Raw genomic sequence first — 17,179 nt, forward strand, 5'->3', positions numbered from 1 at the left:
TGTTTTGTCCAAAGTGATGAGCCTGTAATTCGGTGTTGGTCGAATGTTGCTGCATACTACATTTTTTTTCGTTTAATGTTTTGAACATTAATTAGGCCGTTAGTTTCCTAGTTTGAATTGTTTTACATTTATTATTTAGGGGGCCTTTTATAGCTTGCTATTAAGTAGGGGTTTTGCTCGTTGTAAAAGGTCATACGATGACCAATGGTTGCTAACCTTCTACGTCATTTAGTCTCTGGTGCCGTGGAGAGTTGTCTCATTGGCAATCATATCACATCTCCTTGTTTTATAATGACCACTATTTATGGTTCATTGGTCAATGTTAAGGTTTTGTGAATTGGTCTGTTGCTCAGATCAGTGGCGGTTCCGGGGGCGGGGGGTCCGGGGGTTGGAACCCCCCTTTTTTTTGGCCGATCAATGCATTTGAATGGGGACATATGGTTGGAACCCCCCCCCCCCCCTTTTCTCCTGGGTTGGGACCCCCTCCCTTTTTTTAAAATGGCTGGATCCGCCCCTGCAGATACATTTACTACATGTAAAATCAATTGGACCACTATATCTGGTGCATGGAATGATTGTAAAGTGTGAATTTCTGGCATTGTTCATCTGACCATGACCTCATTTTCACGCATTGTTGATAATGTTAAGTGTGTGCATTACTGTAGTAAAACCTTCATTTTACAGACTTTCAATATAAATTCAATCATGCTAAGACGGGGTCATAAAAAAGAATATGTTTGTTTGTCCTAACCCTACCTACCCAGAAAATAGCTGCCTAATCAAAATCGTTTATGGTCCAGATGTGAAATTTTTTTGGCATGAAGAATAAAATACATCTAATGCTTCAATTTCTCTTTGTCGACAAAAAAAAAAGAGAAAATGCCTACCTACTTACCCCCTGTTTCGACCTTTGGGAAGGGTTTGGGTAAACCAAAATATTTTGTAAGTAAGGTCCGGTCCATTTTAGCGTGTGCACGCTTGTGTAGTTACATGTTGCAAGCTCAATCAGAGCCAATATTGTTACTTAAATATCACGATTAAGTTTATTTCTACCAAGTATAATCACAATCATTAAGTTTCTGTTTTTTGTTAACCTAATTAGAAAAGGTTATCTTCTGAACTTATTTTGATACAGTTGAAGACATTCACATTCATCATGCGTTTGGGTATGTTGTACATGAGATATATATATATATATTTTTTATTTGTATCATAAAGGTTAGCTAAAGGCAATTTATTTAAAAGAAATACAAAAAAAAAAAAATAAAAAAAAAAAAAATAAAAAAAAAAAAAAAAATTGATGTAAAATCACCATGAGCTGATATACATTATTTACTAATCATATCAAATTTGACCATTTAGGTTAATTTGTCTGCATGAATGGTTTAAGTTGAACGGATAGATCTCTTTGTTGTGAACCACCAAACGAAAAACCGACGGCAGAAGGGACAGTAGACACTGATTGTAACTGCGATGGAGATGGCACTGGCTGATCATAAAATTTATAAAAGTCAACACTTTCCGATGTGTGATTAAGATGACCTGTAGATTTTAAAACTGCATCGATGTCGCTCCAACGCTTTAAAGCAATTTTCATTCTAGTTTCAGAAGTAATTTCATCAAATTTTGGATTTTTTACAAATTTGTCAAACGATTTCCTGGAGGCAATGGTTATAGATTCCTCCAAGAACGATGGTAGTTGATAGAGCTCTGCTTGTAATATGTTCGTGATTATTTGCTCAGAAGTAATTTTATCTCCAATAACTTTGCTCTTCTCTGCAAGAAACTCATCAGCTTTTCGTAGTGTGTTTGACGTTTGATATTCATCTGCCAGAGGAATCACCGAGTGAACTGTTTTATCTATAAAAAAAACAAGATAAATTTTGATGTAGGCTTTTGTAAATATTATGTGTCTGTTTGTTTTGTTCACGCATCGTTGTCATTATAATGAAATTTGATGCGACTGTCATACAAGTGAGAGGTTTAGCTAGCTATAAAACCAGGTTAAATCCACGATTTTCTACATAAGAAAATGCCTGTACCAAGTCAGGAATATGACAGCTGTTATCCATTCGTTTGATGTGTTTGTTCTTTTGATTTTGCCATTTGATTTGGGGACTTTCCTTTTTGAATTTTTCTCGGAGTTCAGTATTTTTGTGATTTTACTTTTTGCAACGAGAAAGGTGACAACAAAACAGTGTTAGACAATATCGCGTCTGAAGACAAAATATAAATGAAGGTCCCTGGAACTTTCGTCTGAATTTTTAATAAGCCAACCAAGTAGTGATAGATTACTGAACATTTCATATGTTAATAAAATGGAGTTTAATGCGACTGTCATACAAGTGAGAGGATTAGCTAGCTATAAAACCAGGTTTAAAACCCTCACGGGTAGTCAACCACCATCGTCTGTTTAATATAATACATACTGTTAACTTAATTGCATAGTGGTACAACTAAGCTGAACATTGAAAATGGAAGCTGTATAGCTGATGTGGGTAGAGAATTACGATTATGCAAATGTTGTAATATGTAATTGTTGAAAACGAATACCATATTTTAATAATATGCCCAGTCTACATATAAATTAGACCATATTGTTTGCCAAAATGTCATTGTTAATGGCCAAACGCTACTAAAGTACAGTATTAACCTAAATTAACGTCCATTTCGCTAATACAGAAATTGTATAATTGCTTTTATTAATTAACTACACTGTTATTGGACTAAATATGATGAAAACTGCCTATGCAATATAAAGGTGTCTACTCGGCCAATACAGAATAACTCGGCCAATATAGATTTTTTTCTGTATTGGCCGAGTTCTGATCCGGCCAATACAGGATTTCGGAACGTCTCTAGTTTTTAGATCGAAAGTCACGATAAACACAAACTGAAAGTAAACAGTTGTTTGGAAGACGCAGTTTTCATTTACTCACCATAAACATGCTGAAACGTTCAGTAAGGCATATATTTCAGGCTTAAGACGGTCACATTCATTTAAAAAGCATTTTGAAAGCAGACGATGGAATTATTTCAGGTTTGGGAAACGAATAGATTATCACAAAGTTCATTTCTTGTCGACCTCATAATTTCACGATGGTACAAGTCGATTTACTGTTTACTTTCGCTTCTCATGTTTTGTAAACTGTCATTTATTTTTAAACCCGAACCAGGCGTATGCATTCTGGAAGGGTGACCTGTAATTGTGCAAATCTTCGTTCTTTCAGTTTGGTCAGTTGGCTTATGGATAGTTGTATCATTTTCAACTCCTACATTATTTTTTCAGTTTGTTTCTGCAAAACACATGCAATGGCAGTACCTTTCCAATTACTATTTATGTGTTGTGTCTAAATTTAAATTGTAACACTTTATAGTGACTGGAAAGGGTAGAAAAATTCATCAGATGAGAAAATGCTGAAGACACCTGGAAACAACACCAGATCATTAGATAGAGCATCTTATAAAAAGAAACTGAGATTTGGATAGTTCCACGTCAAGGTAAAAATGTTTATCTCTTGTGAAATGAAATAAAAAAAATATTGTAACACTGTAGTTAATTAATAAAGATACTATTACGTGTATTTCTGTATTGGCCTTGTTATTGGTCCTCGGCCAGCTGTATTGGCCTTCGGCTTCGCCTCAGGCCAATACAGCAAGCCTCGGACCAATAACAAGGCCAATACAGAAATACTCACGTAATAATATCATAATAATCAGTAGGTCAATCAGATCACATATTATAAAACTGAGAAGATGTCGTCAGATTGCCAATGAGACATCTCTCCACAAAAAACCAAATGACAAAGAAACAACTATAGCATACTAGTAGTTAATGATTTCTACGATAATGTATTAATTCATGCATTCAATGACTACCCAACCTCCCCCTTTTTTTGATATTTAGCAGCAAAATAAAAATAATAATGCACAGCATTGGTAAACACCATAATACAGTCTATGAGAGAAAGAGAGAGGGTTACCTGCTAATTTTTCATCAATTCCTGGTAAAGTGCACCTCAGAAAGTCAACAAAACTGTTCAGGTCTTTTCCATCCAATTCTATTTCCTGTTTATCCTTTTCTTTAAAGTCTGACGTAAACATTTTCTCAAATACTGGTGACTCGGCCATAAGTTGTTCCTTGTTCACGTGCAGTTTTGTATTTTCGATTTTTATTATTAAATCGTGCTGGGCAAAAAGAGACAAACGCTTTTGGCTGTTCTCATCAGTACATAGATCATGCCTATCCACAGGTGCCGTGGGAGCTTCATCAGGTACCGTAAAACCCGTAGGTTTGGCGCCAAACATCTGAAAAGACAAAAAATGATTGTCATACGAAGTATGTAAACAGATGTAAAACATACACAGTGAACGATAAAAAAGTTTTTTCGATACTGAATATGAACGATTTTTTACTTTGAAATTCATGTTTGTTTTTCAAATACTCTGTTATACAAAAGATGATTTTTACTCGTTTGAGGAATTTCATATTTATCAAGTGTTGGGCTTTTTATTTTTATTACTATAATACTGTGTGGATTTGCTCTTTGTTGAAGGCTATATGGTGACATTTATTGCCTTAACCCTTTCCACTCGTCCTTTGAATTCTCGTGAAAAAATATCTACTTGGCAACCATACCACCTCTCCTTTCTTTTATGATGAGTGTTTGTTTTGATGATAAATATATATTTTGAAGATACACTTGCGTTCTTGTATAAACTGAAATTTATAGAAAATCAAAAGGGAGCTCATGTCAATAGATATAAACATTCACAAAAGTTTCATGAACATTTGCGAAATCGTTTTCGAGTTTTGTCCGACATGTTAATGACGACGCACGGACGGACGGACGGTCGGACTACGGTATGACATAACTCGTCCCATAAACGGGCGGGTAAAAAAAAACATGTTATCTTATTTTTTTGCATTTGCAGTAGTACACACACAGTTGATTCCTCTACCCTTTTCGGACAAAAATGAAAGATTAAGTCCAACTTAGTTTCATAAAAAAAGAATGGCCAACATAGATGTAAATAACACGATTTAGAAACAAATTCTCAATAAAAAATGATTCAGAATGGACTTCGGGAAGTCTGTCTTACGTCTTGACGACGTGTTCCTTTATTTAATATTATATTTAGGATTTGAAACAGATTCCCTAAAGCTTCTCACATACGGTGATTAGATCGATTTATTGATTGATTGATTGGTGGTTTACGCCACTTTCAGTACTATTGTGCTATTTCGTGCCGGAAAAGAACCACCGACCTTTGTGACTAGGAAAACTGACAATCCTAGTCATGTTCACTCCGCATCCGCCACGTGCGGTATTCAAACTCACAATCTTAGAGTTGACTGGGTAGTGATACGGTAGTTCGACAATTGATGCTTCTTTGCCACCAATGCCCTTAAACGTGGGAAAAGAACTAGCATTTTATTCAACTTACGTTTAGCCATTATAGATGTTTCCGAGGCGGATTTCGGAGGGGGAGGTGTGGCCTGGTCCACTGTGTTTAATCTCACTACATAATTGCAAAATACAGTGACTATGTTAAAAGGCACTAGGTCCATCCCAGGCTTACACTGTAACATTATAAAACTGCAGATGGTGTTATTAAGGTTCACGTGGACCCTTAATTTGGTTCATAGGCTGCGTTTGCACCTCAAAATTTACTTCCGAGTACAGACTGTCCATCTTTTAAAGTTTTAAGGCATAGCATGTCCTAGATAACTTAAATTCAAATGCATTTTATGTTTAAGTAAATTTAAACTCAACTGGATTTTGCAGTGCACTTTTTTCGTTCCTGCAGAAGATGATAGTTGTTTTGTTTTATACAGTTGAGTGTAACTGCAGTGTGTATATTTACAATATAAATTTTAAAACCTATTGAAATATTTTCTAGAGAATTATTCGAAAAGGCTTCCAAAATTTCATAAATTTGGTGTAAAATGACGATGGGCATGGATAAAATAAACAAGCTCCGTTGGAAATTGGTCATGATACTATTTGGCTTCAATTTTTAAAATAGAATAATAAAGTTCTAACACCACACATAACTGTTTTATCCAGGTTTTTATTATAAAAAGTGGTAAATTTAGAAAATGTTAGTATTGTCGCCTATGGCAGAATAAATAGTACCGTTTTCCCTATACTCAAGATAGCAAGGGAAATCAAAATCAATCAGACTTCAGTCATATTTTACTATTTTGAAGCATTTGATAAGTACATTTGATTTTTATCACAAAGAATAGAATTTTTTAACTGAGAACAATACTGTGTTGAGAAAAGTGCTGAGTCATAATAATAAGTCAAATTGATGGGTACTGATATAAAACTTTATTCTAGGATTTCAATATTAACTATATTGTATAAAATGCACCAAACTATAGTTCTTTTGTAGTTGTTTTCACCTTTCGCAATGATTAATTCAATTGAAAACACCAGAATTCAAGTCACGACAAATATTTTTAACTGAAATATTTGCCTCTTTTGCTGTGTAATTCCCTAAATCATGTATCACTTGGGTATTTCTCTAGACATAATCTATTAAAATGGCAAATTGTCGGGTTTAGTACTTACTGTTTATGGGGTTAGGCAATATTTGGTCATACTAGAAGCATTTTCAGAGTTGAAATTGTCCATTTAAGAAAAAAGAGGCCCACTTGAGGCTAAATGTAGATAGAATTTATGCTATCCTTTGTAACAAATTGATCACATTCTTGGCAATTCATGCAGCAAATATTTCAACAGTGCTTCATTTTGTAGTTTCTATCTTTTATTATATCAGGCATATATTATTTTTCATTTTATTCTGTTTGAAAGGACTTTTGTTGGAAATCAATACTCCCAAGGGACATAATTCTACTTTTTCATAGATTAATACAGGCAACAAAGACAACTTTACAGCTGAGTATTTTGCATACTTAATGTTTTAAGTGTCTAATATCTTTGTTTTTATCATCTCAAGACAGAAGAATGGATTTTATAACAAGCTCTGAAATTTTGAACCACAATATGGCATATACTAAAACATGGAATGGAGATTAGTATGAAAAATCTTGAATTTGTACTTATGTTGTAAATTTTGGATAAAATGAATACAAATTGAATGGAATTGTCATTTTTATCTGTTTAAATGGAACTGTTTATATTTTTTTTTCAAAAGATAAGATATGATTGAATACAGGTTGTTTATTAAGCCTTTATGAAAGAAGTAGAGAAAGAGGTAAACCAGCATGTAGGGGTGGGGACATAAAATGATCCATGTTTCTTTAAGTAATGGGGACATACAAGTATTTATTATAGCCAAGGTTTTCACAATAACCCAGTATTGCATTAATGGTGTCATAAAAATTCTTTATATCTTAATGTCACAGTATAGGGAAAACGGTACTATTACATTTTCCCAGCATTAGGTTGGCCTTTTGTGTACCCAAGGCAGGTGAAGGAAGTCAAATTAGGAGCGCTGTGATTGGATGTAAGGGTACAATATATTTTTTTATTTATCTATGAATAACTGCAGTGTGTATATTTACAATATAAATTTTAAAACCTATTGAAATATTTTCTAGAGAATTATTCGAAAAGGCTTCCAAAATTTCATAAATTTGGTGTAAAATGACGGTGGGCATGGATAAAATAAACAAGCTCCGTTGGAAATTGGTCATGATACTATTTGGCTTCAATTTTTAAAATAGAATAATAAAGTTCTAACACCACACATAACTGTTTTATCCAGGTTTTTATTATAAAAAGTGGTAAATTTAGAAAATGTTAGTATTGTCGCCTATGGCAGAATAAATAGTACCGTTTTCCCTATACTCAAGATAGCAAGGGAAATCAAAATCAATCAGACTTCAGTCATATTTTACTATTTTGAAGCATTTGATAAGTACATTTGATTTTTATCACAAAGAATAGAATTTTTTAACTGAGAACAATACTGTGTTGAGAAAAGTGCTGAGTCATAATAATAAGTCAAATTGATGGGTACTGATATAAAACTTTATTCTAGGATTTCAATATTAACTATATTGTATAAAATGCACCAAACTATAGTTCTTTTGTAGTTGTTTTCACCTTTCGCAATGATTAATTCAATTGAAAACACCAGAATTCAAGTCACGACAAATATTTTTAACTGAAATATTTGCCTCTTTTGCTGTGTAATTCCCTAAATCATGTATCACTTGGGTATTTCTCTAGACATAATCTATTAAAATGGCAAATTGTCGGGTTTAGTACTTACTGTTTATGGGGTTAGGCAATATTTGGTCATACTAGAAGCATTTTCAGTGTTGAAATTGTCCATTTAAGAAAAAAGAGGCCCACTTGAGGCTAAATGTAGATAGAATTTATGCTATCCTGTGTAACAAATTGATCACATTCTTGGCAATTCATGCAGCAAATATTTCAATAGTGCTTCATTTTGTAGTTTCTATCTTTTATTATATCAGGCATATATTATTTTTCATTTTATTCTGTTTGAAAGGACTTTTGTTGGAAATCAATACTCCCAAGGGACATAATTCTACTTTTTCATAGATTAATACAGGCAACAAAGACAACTTTACAGCTGAGTATTTTGCATATTTAATGTTTTAAGTGTCTAATATCTTTGTTTTTATCATCTCAAGACAGAAGAATGGATTTTATAACAAGCTCTGAAATTTTGAACCACAATATGGCATATACTAAAACATGGAATGGAGATTAGTATGAAAAATCTTGAATTTGTACTTATGTTGTAAATTTTGGATAAAATGAATACAAATTGAATGGAATTGTCATTTTTATCTGTTTAAATGGAACTGTTTATATTTTTTTTTCAAAAGATAAGATATGATTGAATACAGGTTGTTTATTAAGCCTTTATGAAAGAAGTAGAGAAAGAGGTAAACCAGCATGTAGGGGTGGGGACATAAAATGATCCATGTTTCTTTAAGTAATGGGGACATACAAGTATTTATTATAGCCAAGGTTTTCACAAAAACCCAGTATTGCATTAATGGTGTCATAAGAATTCTTTATATCTTAATGTCACAGTATAGGGAAAACGGTACTATTACATTTTCCCAGCATTAGGTTGGCCTTTTGTGTACCCAAGGCAGGTGAAGGAAGTCAAATTAGGAGCGCTGTGATTGGATGTAAGGGTACAATATATTTTTTTATTTATCTATGAATAACTGCAGTGTGTATATTTACAATATAAATTTTAAAACCTATTGAAATATTTTCTAGAGAATTATTCGAAAAGGCTTCCAAAATTTCATAAATTTGGTGTAAAATGACGGTGGGCATGGATAAAATAAACAAGCTCCGTTGGAAATTGGTCATGATACTATTTGGCTTCAATTTTTAAAATAGAATAATAAAGTTCTAACACCACACATAACTGTTTTATCCAGGTTTTTATTATAAAAAGTGGTAAATTTAGAAAATGTTAGTATTGTCGCCTATGGCAGAATAAATAGTACCGTTTTCCCTATACTCAAGATAGCAAGGGAAATCAAAATCAATCAGACTTCAGTCATATTTTACTATTTTGAAGCATTTGATAAGTACATTTGATTTTTATCACAAAGAATAGAATTTTTTAACTGAGAACAATACTGTGTTGAGAAAAGTGCTGAGTCATAATAATAAGTCAAATTGATGGGTACTGATATAAAACTTTATTCTAGGATTTCAATATTAACTATATTGTATAAAATGCACCAAACTATAGTTCTTTTGTAGTTGTTTTCACCTTTCGCAATGATTAATTCAATTGAAAACACCAGAATTCAAGTCACGACAAATATTTTTAACTGAAATATTTGCCTCTTTTGCTGTGTAATTCCCTAAATCATGTATCACTTGGGTATTTCTCTAGACATAATCTATTAAAATGGCAAATTGTCGGGTTTAGTACTTACTGTTTATGGGGTTAGGCAATATTTGGTCATACTAGAAGCATTTTCAGTGTTGAAATTGTCCATTTAAGAAAAAAGAGGCCCACTTGAGGCTAAATGTAGATAGAATTTATGCTATCCTGTGTAACAAATTGATCACATTCTTGGCAATTCATGCAGCAAATATTTCAATAGTGCTTCATTTTGTAGTTTCTATCTTTTATTATATCAGGCATATATTATTTTTCATTTTATTCTGTTTGAAAGGACTTTTGTTGGAAATCAATACTCCCAAGGGACATAATTCTACTTTTTCATAGATTAATACAGGCAACAAAGACAACTTTACAGCTGAGTATTTTGCATATTTAATGTTTTAAGTGTCTAATATCTTTGTTTTTATCATCTCAAGACAGAAGAATGGATTTTATAACAAGCTCTGAAATTTTGAACCACAATATGGCATATACTAAAACATGGAATGGAGATTAGTATGAAAAATCTTGAATTTGTACTTATGTTGTAAATTTTGGATAAAATGAATACAAATTGAATGGAATTGTCATTTTTATCTGTTTAAATGGAACTGTTTATATTTTTTTTTTAAAAGATAAGATATGATTGAATACAGGTTGTTTATTAAGCCTTTATGAAAGAAGTAGAGAAAGAGGTAAACCAGCATGTAGGGGTGGGGACATAAAATGATCCATGTTTCTTTAAGTAATGGGGACATACAAGTATTTATTATAGCCAAGGTTTTCACAATAACCCAGTATTGCATTAATGGTGTCATAAGAATTCTTTATATCTTAATGTCACAGTATAGGGAAAACGGTACTATTACATTTTCCCAGCATTAGGTTGGCCTTTTGTGTACCCAAGGCAGGTGAAGGAAGTCAAATTAGGAGCGCTGTGATTGGATGTAAGGGTACAATATATTTTTATTATTTATCTATGAATAACTGCAGTGTGTATATTTACAATATAAATTTTAAAACCTATTGAAATATTTTCTAGAGAATTATTCGAAAAGGCTTCCAAAATTTCATAAATTTGGTGTAAAATGACGGTGGGCATGGATAAAATAAACAAGCTCCGTTGGAAATTGGTCATGATACTATTTGGCTTCAATTTTTAAAATAGAATAATAAAGTTCTAACACCACACATAACTGTTTTATCCAGGTTTTTATTATAAAAAGTGGTAAATTTAGAAAATGTTAGTATTGTCGCCTATGGCAGAATAAATAGTACCGTTTTCCCTATACTCAAGATAGCAAGGGAAATCAAAATCAATCAGACTTCAGTCATATTTTACTATTTTGAAGCATTTGATAAGTACATTTGATTTTTATCACAAAGAATAGAATTTTTTAACTGAGAACAATACTGTGTTGAGAAAAGTGCTGAGTCATAATAATAAGTCAAATTGATGGGTACTGATATAAAACTTTATTCTAGGATTTCAATATTAACTATATTGTATAAAATGCACCAAACTATAGTTCTTTTGTAGTTGTTTTCACCTTTCGCAATGATTAATTCAATTGAAAACACCAGAATTCAAGTCACGACAAATATTTTTAACTGAAATATTTGCCTCTTTTGCTGTGTAATTCCCTAAATCATGTATCACTTGGGTATTTCTCTAGACATAATCTATTAAAATGGCAAATTGTCGGGTTTAGTACTTACTGTTTATGGGGTTAGGCAATATTTGGTCATACTAGAAGCATTTTCAGTGTTGAAATTGTCCATTTAAGAAAAAAGAGGCCCACTTGAGGCTAAATGTAGATAGAATTTATGCTATCCTGTGTAACAAATTGATCACATTCTTGGCAATTCATGCAGCAAATATTTCAATAGTGCTTCATTTTGTAGTTTCTATCTTTTATTATATCAGGCATATATTATTTTTCATTTTATTCTGTTTGAAAGGACTTTTGTTGGAAATCAATACTCCCAAGGGACATAATTCTACTTTTTCATAGATTAATACAGGCAACAAAGACAACTTTACAGCTGAGTATTTTGCATATTTAATGTTTTAAGTGTCTAATATCTTTGTTTTTATCATCTCAAGACAGAAGAATGGATTTTATAACAAGCTCTGAAATTTTGAACCACAATATGGCATATACTAAAACATGGAATGGCGATTAGTATGAAAAATCTTGAATTTGTACTTATGTTGTAAATTTTGGATAAAATGAATACAAATTGAATGGAATTGTCATTTTTATCTGTTTAAATGGAACTGTTTATATTTTTTTTTCAAAAGATAAGATATGATTGAATACAGGTTGTTTATTAAGCCTTTATGAAAGAAGTAGAGAAAGAGGTAAACCAGCATGTAGGGGTGGGGACATAAAATGATCCATGTTTCTTTAAGTAATGGGGACATACAAGTATTTATTATAGCCAAGGTTTTCACAATAACCCAGTATTGCATTAATGGTGTCATAAGAATTCTTTATATCTTAATGTCACAGTATAGGGAAAACGGTACTATTACATTTTCCCAGCATTAGGTTGGCCTTTTGTGTACCCAAGGCAGGTGAAGGAAGTCAAATTAGGAGCGCTGTGATTGGATGTAAGGGTACAATATATTTTTTTATTTATCTATGAATAACTGCAGTGTGTATATTTACAATATAAATTTTAAAACCTATTGAAATATTTTCTAGAGAATTATTCGAAAAGGCTTCCAAAATTTCATAAATTTGGTGTAAAATGACGGTGGGCATGGATAAAATAAACAAGCTCCGTTGGAAATTGGTCATGATACTATTTGGCTTCAATTTTTAAAATAGAATAATAAAGTTCTAACACCACACATAACTGTTTTATCCAGGTTTTTATTATAAAAAGTGGTAAATTTAGAAAATGTTAGTATTGTCGCCTATGGCAGAATAAATAGTACCGTTTTCCCTATACTCAAGATAGCAAGGGAAATCAAAATCAATCAGACTTCAGTCATATTTTACTATTTTGAAGCATTTGATAAGTACATTTGATTTTTATCACAAAGAATAGAATTTTTTAACTGAGAACAATACTGTGTTGAGAAAAGTGCTGAGTCATAATAATAAGTCAAATTGATGGGTACTGATATAAAACTTTATTCTAGGATTTCAATATTAACTATATTGTATAAAATGCACCAAACTATAGTTCTTTTGTAGTTGTTTTCACCTTTCGCAATGATTAATTCAATTGAAAACACCAGAATTCAAGTCACGACAAATATTTTTAACTGAAATATTTGCCTCTTTTGCTGTGTAATTCCCTAAATCATGTATCACTTGGGTATTTCTCTAGACATAATCTATTAAAATGGCAAATTGTCGGGTTTAGTACTTACTGTTTATGGGGTTAGGCAATATTTGGTCATACTAGAAGCATTTTCAGTGTTGAAATTGTCCATTTAAGAAAAAAGAGGCCCACTTGAGGCTAAATGTAGATAGAATTTATGCTATCCTGTGTAACAAATTGATCACATTCTTGGCAATTCATGCAGCAAATATTTCAATAGTGCTTCATTTTGTAGTTTCTATCTTTTATTATATCAGGCATATATTATTTTTCATTTTATTCTGTTTGAAAGGACTTTTGTTGGAAATCAATACTCCCAAGGGACATAATTCTACTTTTTCATAGATTAATACAGGCAACAAAGACAACTTTACAGCTGAGTATTTTGCATATTTAATGTTTTAAGTGTCTAATATCTTTGTTTTTATCATTTCAAGACAGAAGAATGGATTTTATAACAAGCTCTGAAATTTTGAACCACAATATGGCATATACTAAAACATGGAATGGAGATTAGTATGAAAAATCTTGAATTTGTACTTATGTTGTAAATTTTGGATAAAATGAATACAAATTGAATGGAATTGTCATTTTTATCTGTTTAATTGGAACTGTTTATATTTTTTTTTTAAAAGATAAGATATGATTGAATACAGGTTGTTTATTAAGCCTTTATGAAAGAAGTAGAGAAAGAGGTAAACCAGCATGTAGGGGTGGGGACATAAAATGATCCATATTTCTTTAAGTAATGGGGACATACAAGTATTTATTATAGCCAAGGTTTTCACAATAACCCAGTATTGCATTAATGGTGTCATAAGAATTCTTTATATCTTAATGTCACAGTATAGGGAAAACGGTACTATTACATTTTCCCAGCATTAGGTTGGCCTTTTGTGTACCCAAGGCAGGTGAAGGAAGTCAAATTAGGAGCGCTGTGATTGGATGTAAGGGTACAATATATTTTTTTATTTATCTATGAATAACTGCAGTGTGTATATTTACAATATAAATTTTAAAACCTATTGAAATATTTTCTAGAGAATTATTCGAAAAGGCTTTCAAAATTTCATAAATTTGGTGTAAAATGACGGTGGGCATGGATAAAATAAACAAGCTCCGTTGGAAATTGGTCATGATACTATTTGGCTTCAATTTTTAAAATAGAATAATAAAGTTCTAACACCACACATAACTGTTTTATCCAGGTTTTTATTATAAAAAGTGGTAAATTTAGAAAATGTTAGTATTGTCGCCTATGGCAGAATAAATAGTACCGTTTTCCCTATACTCAAGATAGCAAGGGAAATCAAAATCAATCAGACTTCAGTCATATTTTACTATTTTGAAGCATTTGATAAGTACATTTGATTTTTATCACAAAGAATAGAATTTTTTAACTGAGAACAATACTGTGTTGAGAAAAGTGCTGAGTCATAATAATAAGTCAAATTGATGGGTACTGATATAAAACTTTATTCTAGGATTTCAATATTAACTATATTGTATAAAATGCACCAAACTATAGTTCTTTTGTAGTTGTTTTCACCTTTCGCAATGATTAATTCAATTGAAAACACCAGAATTCAAGTCACGACAAATATTTTTAACTGAAATATTTGCCTCTTTTGCTGTGTAATTCCCTAAATCATGTATCACTTGGGTATTTCTCTAGACATAATCTATTAAAATGGCAAATTGTCGGGTTTAGTACTTACTGTTTATGGGGTTAGGCAATATTTGGTCATACTAGAAGCATTTTCAGTGTTGAAATTGTCCATTTAAGAAAAAAGAGGCCCACTTGAGGCTAAATGTAGATAGAATTTATGCTATCCTGTGTAACAAATTGATCACATTCTTGGCAATTCATGCAGCAAATATTTCAATAGTGCTTCATTTTGTAGTTTCTATCATTTATTATATCAGGCATATATTATTTTTCATTTTATTCTGTTTGAAAGGACTTTTGTTGGAAATCAATACTCCCAAGGGACATAATTCTACTTTTTCATAGATTAATACAGGCAACAAAGACAACTTTACAGCTGAGTATTTTGCATATTTAATGTTTTAAGTGTCTAATATCTTTGTTTTTATCATTTCAAGACAGAAGAATGGATTTTATAACAAGCTCTGAAATTTTGAACCACAATATGGCATATACTAAAACATGGAATGGAGATTAGTATGAAAAATCTTGAATTTGTACTTATGTTGTAAATTTTGGATAAAATGAATACAAATTGAATGGAATTGTCATTTTTATCTGTTTAATTGGAACTGTTTATATTTTTTTTTTAAAAGATAAGATATGATTGAATACAGGTTGTTTATTAAGCCTTTATGAAAGAAGTAGAGAAAGAGGTAAAACAGCATGTAGGGGTGGGGACATAAAATGATCCATGTTTCTTTAAGTAATGGGGACATACAAGTATTTATTATAGCCAAGGTTTTCACAATAACCCAGTATTGCATTAATGGTGTCATAAAAATTCTTTATATCTTAATGTCACAGTATAGGGAAAACGGTACTATTACATTTTCCCAGCATTAGGTTGGCCTTTTGTGTACCCAAGGCAGGTGAAGGAAGTCAAATTAGGAGCGCTGTGATTGGATGTAAGGGTACAATATATTTTTTTATTTATCTATGAATAACTGCAGTGTGTATATTTACAATATAAATTTTAAAACCTATTGAAATATTTTCTAGAGAATTATTCGAAAAGGCTTCCAAAATTTCATAAATTTGGTATAAAATGACGGTGGGCATGGATAAAATAAACAAGCTCCGTTGGAAATTGGTCATGATACTATTTGGCTTCAATTTTTAAAATAGAATAATAAAGTTCTAACACCACACATAACTGTTTTATCCAGGTTTTTATTATAAAAAGTGGTAAATTTAAAAAATGTTAGTATTGTCGCCTATGGCAGAATAAATAGTACCGTTTTCCCTATTCAGGTACACAGTTTAAATCACAAACTATCGTCAGGTATATCTATTGTCCCTATATTTTCCATGGCATTTCAATCATTACCCGTGGGGAAGTTCTGAGCTGAACTTCTCAAACCTCTTTCCCAACTTTGTTTATGCCTTCTGGAGGTATGAAAAAATGTTCACTGCAAAATCCAGTTAAATTTTCAATTTTCTAAAATATAAAATGTATACGAAATTTATTTATATAGAGCATGCTATGCCTTAACATTTTTCTAGATACTCAGGTTTGTCTTTACTCAAGAGTACTTTCACGGTGAAAATGCAGCCATTTTAGCCAAAGATTCCACGTGAACAACAGTAATTACTTCATTACAGCCATAGAAATCCGGCATTGTTGACCTCTGTATCATGAAATATGACCGTAACAAAAATGTTTTTACTACACTTTTCAGAATGATTTTCCTCTGTGACTACTACAGCTAAACATGCTATAAAAGTTATAAAATTCAAGGACAAAATCACCTGTGTCAATTTTGTTGTACCGGGAAGTAAAAATTGAAATGTTTCCGTAAACAAGCAAACAAAGGCTTTTCAAAAAAGCGTGCCGATCATTTCTATTGTGATGAGATTACTGAAAAATGATGTCAATTTGACAAGCAACAAAATACAAATCAAAGGACAAACTAAATTCAATTGAACAGCATTAATTAGAAAAATATGGTTGTTCGCTGTTCTCCAAATAGCAGAGCAAATTCGTGCAAGCTAGGGCATATGATATCATATCCAGAAATCAACGCCACTTTGCTTATTTTAATATTATACTAAAGAAATCGGATACGGGTTACGGAAATTATATTGAAATGATAGGGAATTTAGAAAAAATGTCTGTTTTAACTTTGATTTAAGTGATAGACAGGTTGCCGGGGCAGAAAATAAATATACACAACAATATACACAATTTAAACGAAATATAATGACTGGCGTTGCAAAAATCAAGGTTCCTGAGCTATTTAAAAAATCGAAGCGAGAGGC

General features: G+C 31.8%; 1 protein-coding gene across 1 annotated transcript; it reads right to left on the reverse strand.

Annotated features, from left to right (window-relative positions):
* Positions 1 to 1,292: 1,292 nt before the first annotated feature.
* LOC127708346 (uncharacterized) lies at positions 1,293 to 16,698 on the reverse strand. The gene is made up of 3 exons (XM_052213205.1): positions 16,670 to 16,698; positions 3,984 to 4,308; positions 1,293 to 1,860 (listed from the first exon to the last, which is right to left on the reverse strand). Exons 2-3 carry the CDS (start codon positions 4,306 to 4,308, stop codon positions 1,364 to 1,366), a joined length of 822 nt encoding a protein of 273 aa, XP_052069165.1. The 5' UTR covers positions 16,670 to 16,698; the 3' UTR covers positions 1,293 to 1,363.
* Positions 16,699 to 17,179: the final 481 nt, after the last annotated feature.

This window comes from Mytilus californianus, unplaced genomic scaffold (genome assembly GCF_021869535.1).
Source record: "Mytilus californianus isolate M0D057914Y unplaced genomic scaffold, xbMytCali1.0.p SCAF_7, whole genome shotgun sequence".
In the NCBI taxonomy this organism is placed as follows: Eukaryota; Metazoa; Mollusca; class Bivalvia; order Mytilida; family Mytilidae; genus Mytilus; species Mytilus californianus.

Excerpts from the sequence above, each read along its gene's own strand:
- LOC127708346 (XM_052213205.1), bottom strand. The coding sequence starts at position 4,308 with ATGTTTGGCGCCAAACCTACGGGTTTTACGGTACCTGATGAAGCTCCC. Across the intron at positions 1,861-3,983 it reads AATTGATGAAAAATTAGCAG|ATAAAACAGTTCACTCGGTG; the intron begins GTAACCCTCTCT and ends TTTTTTTTATAG.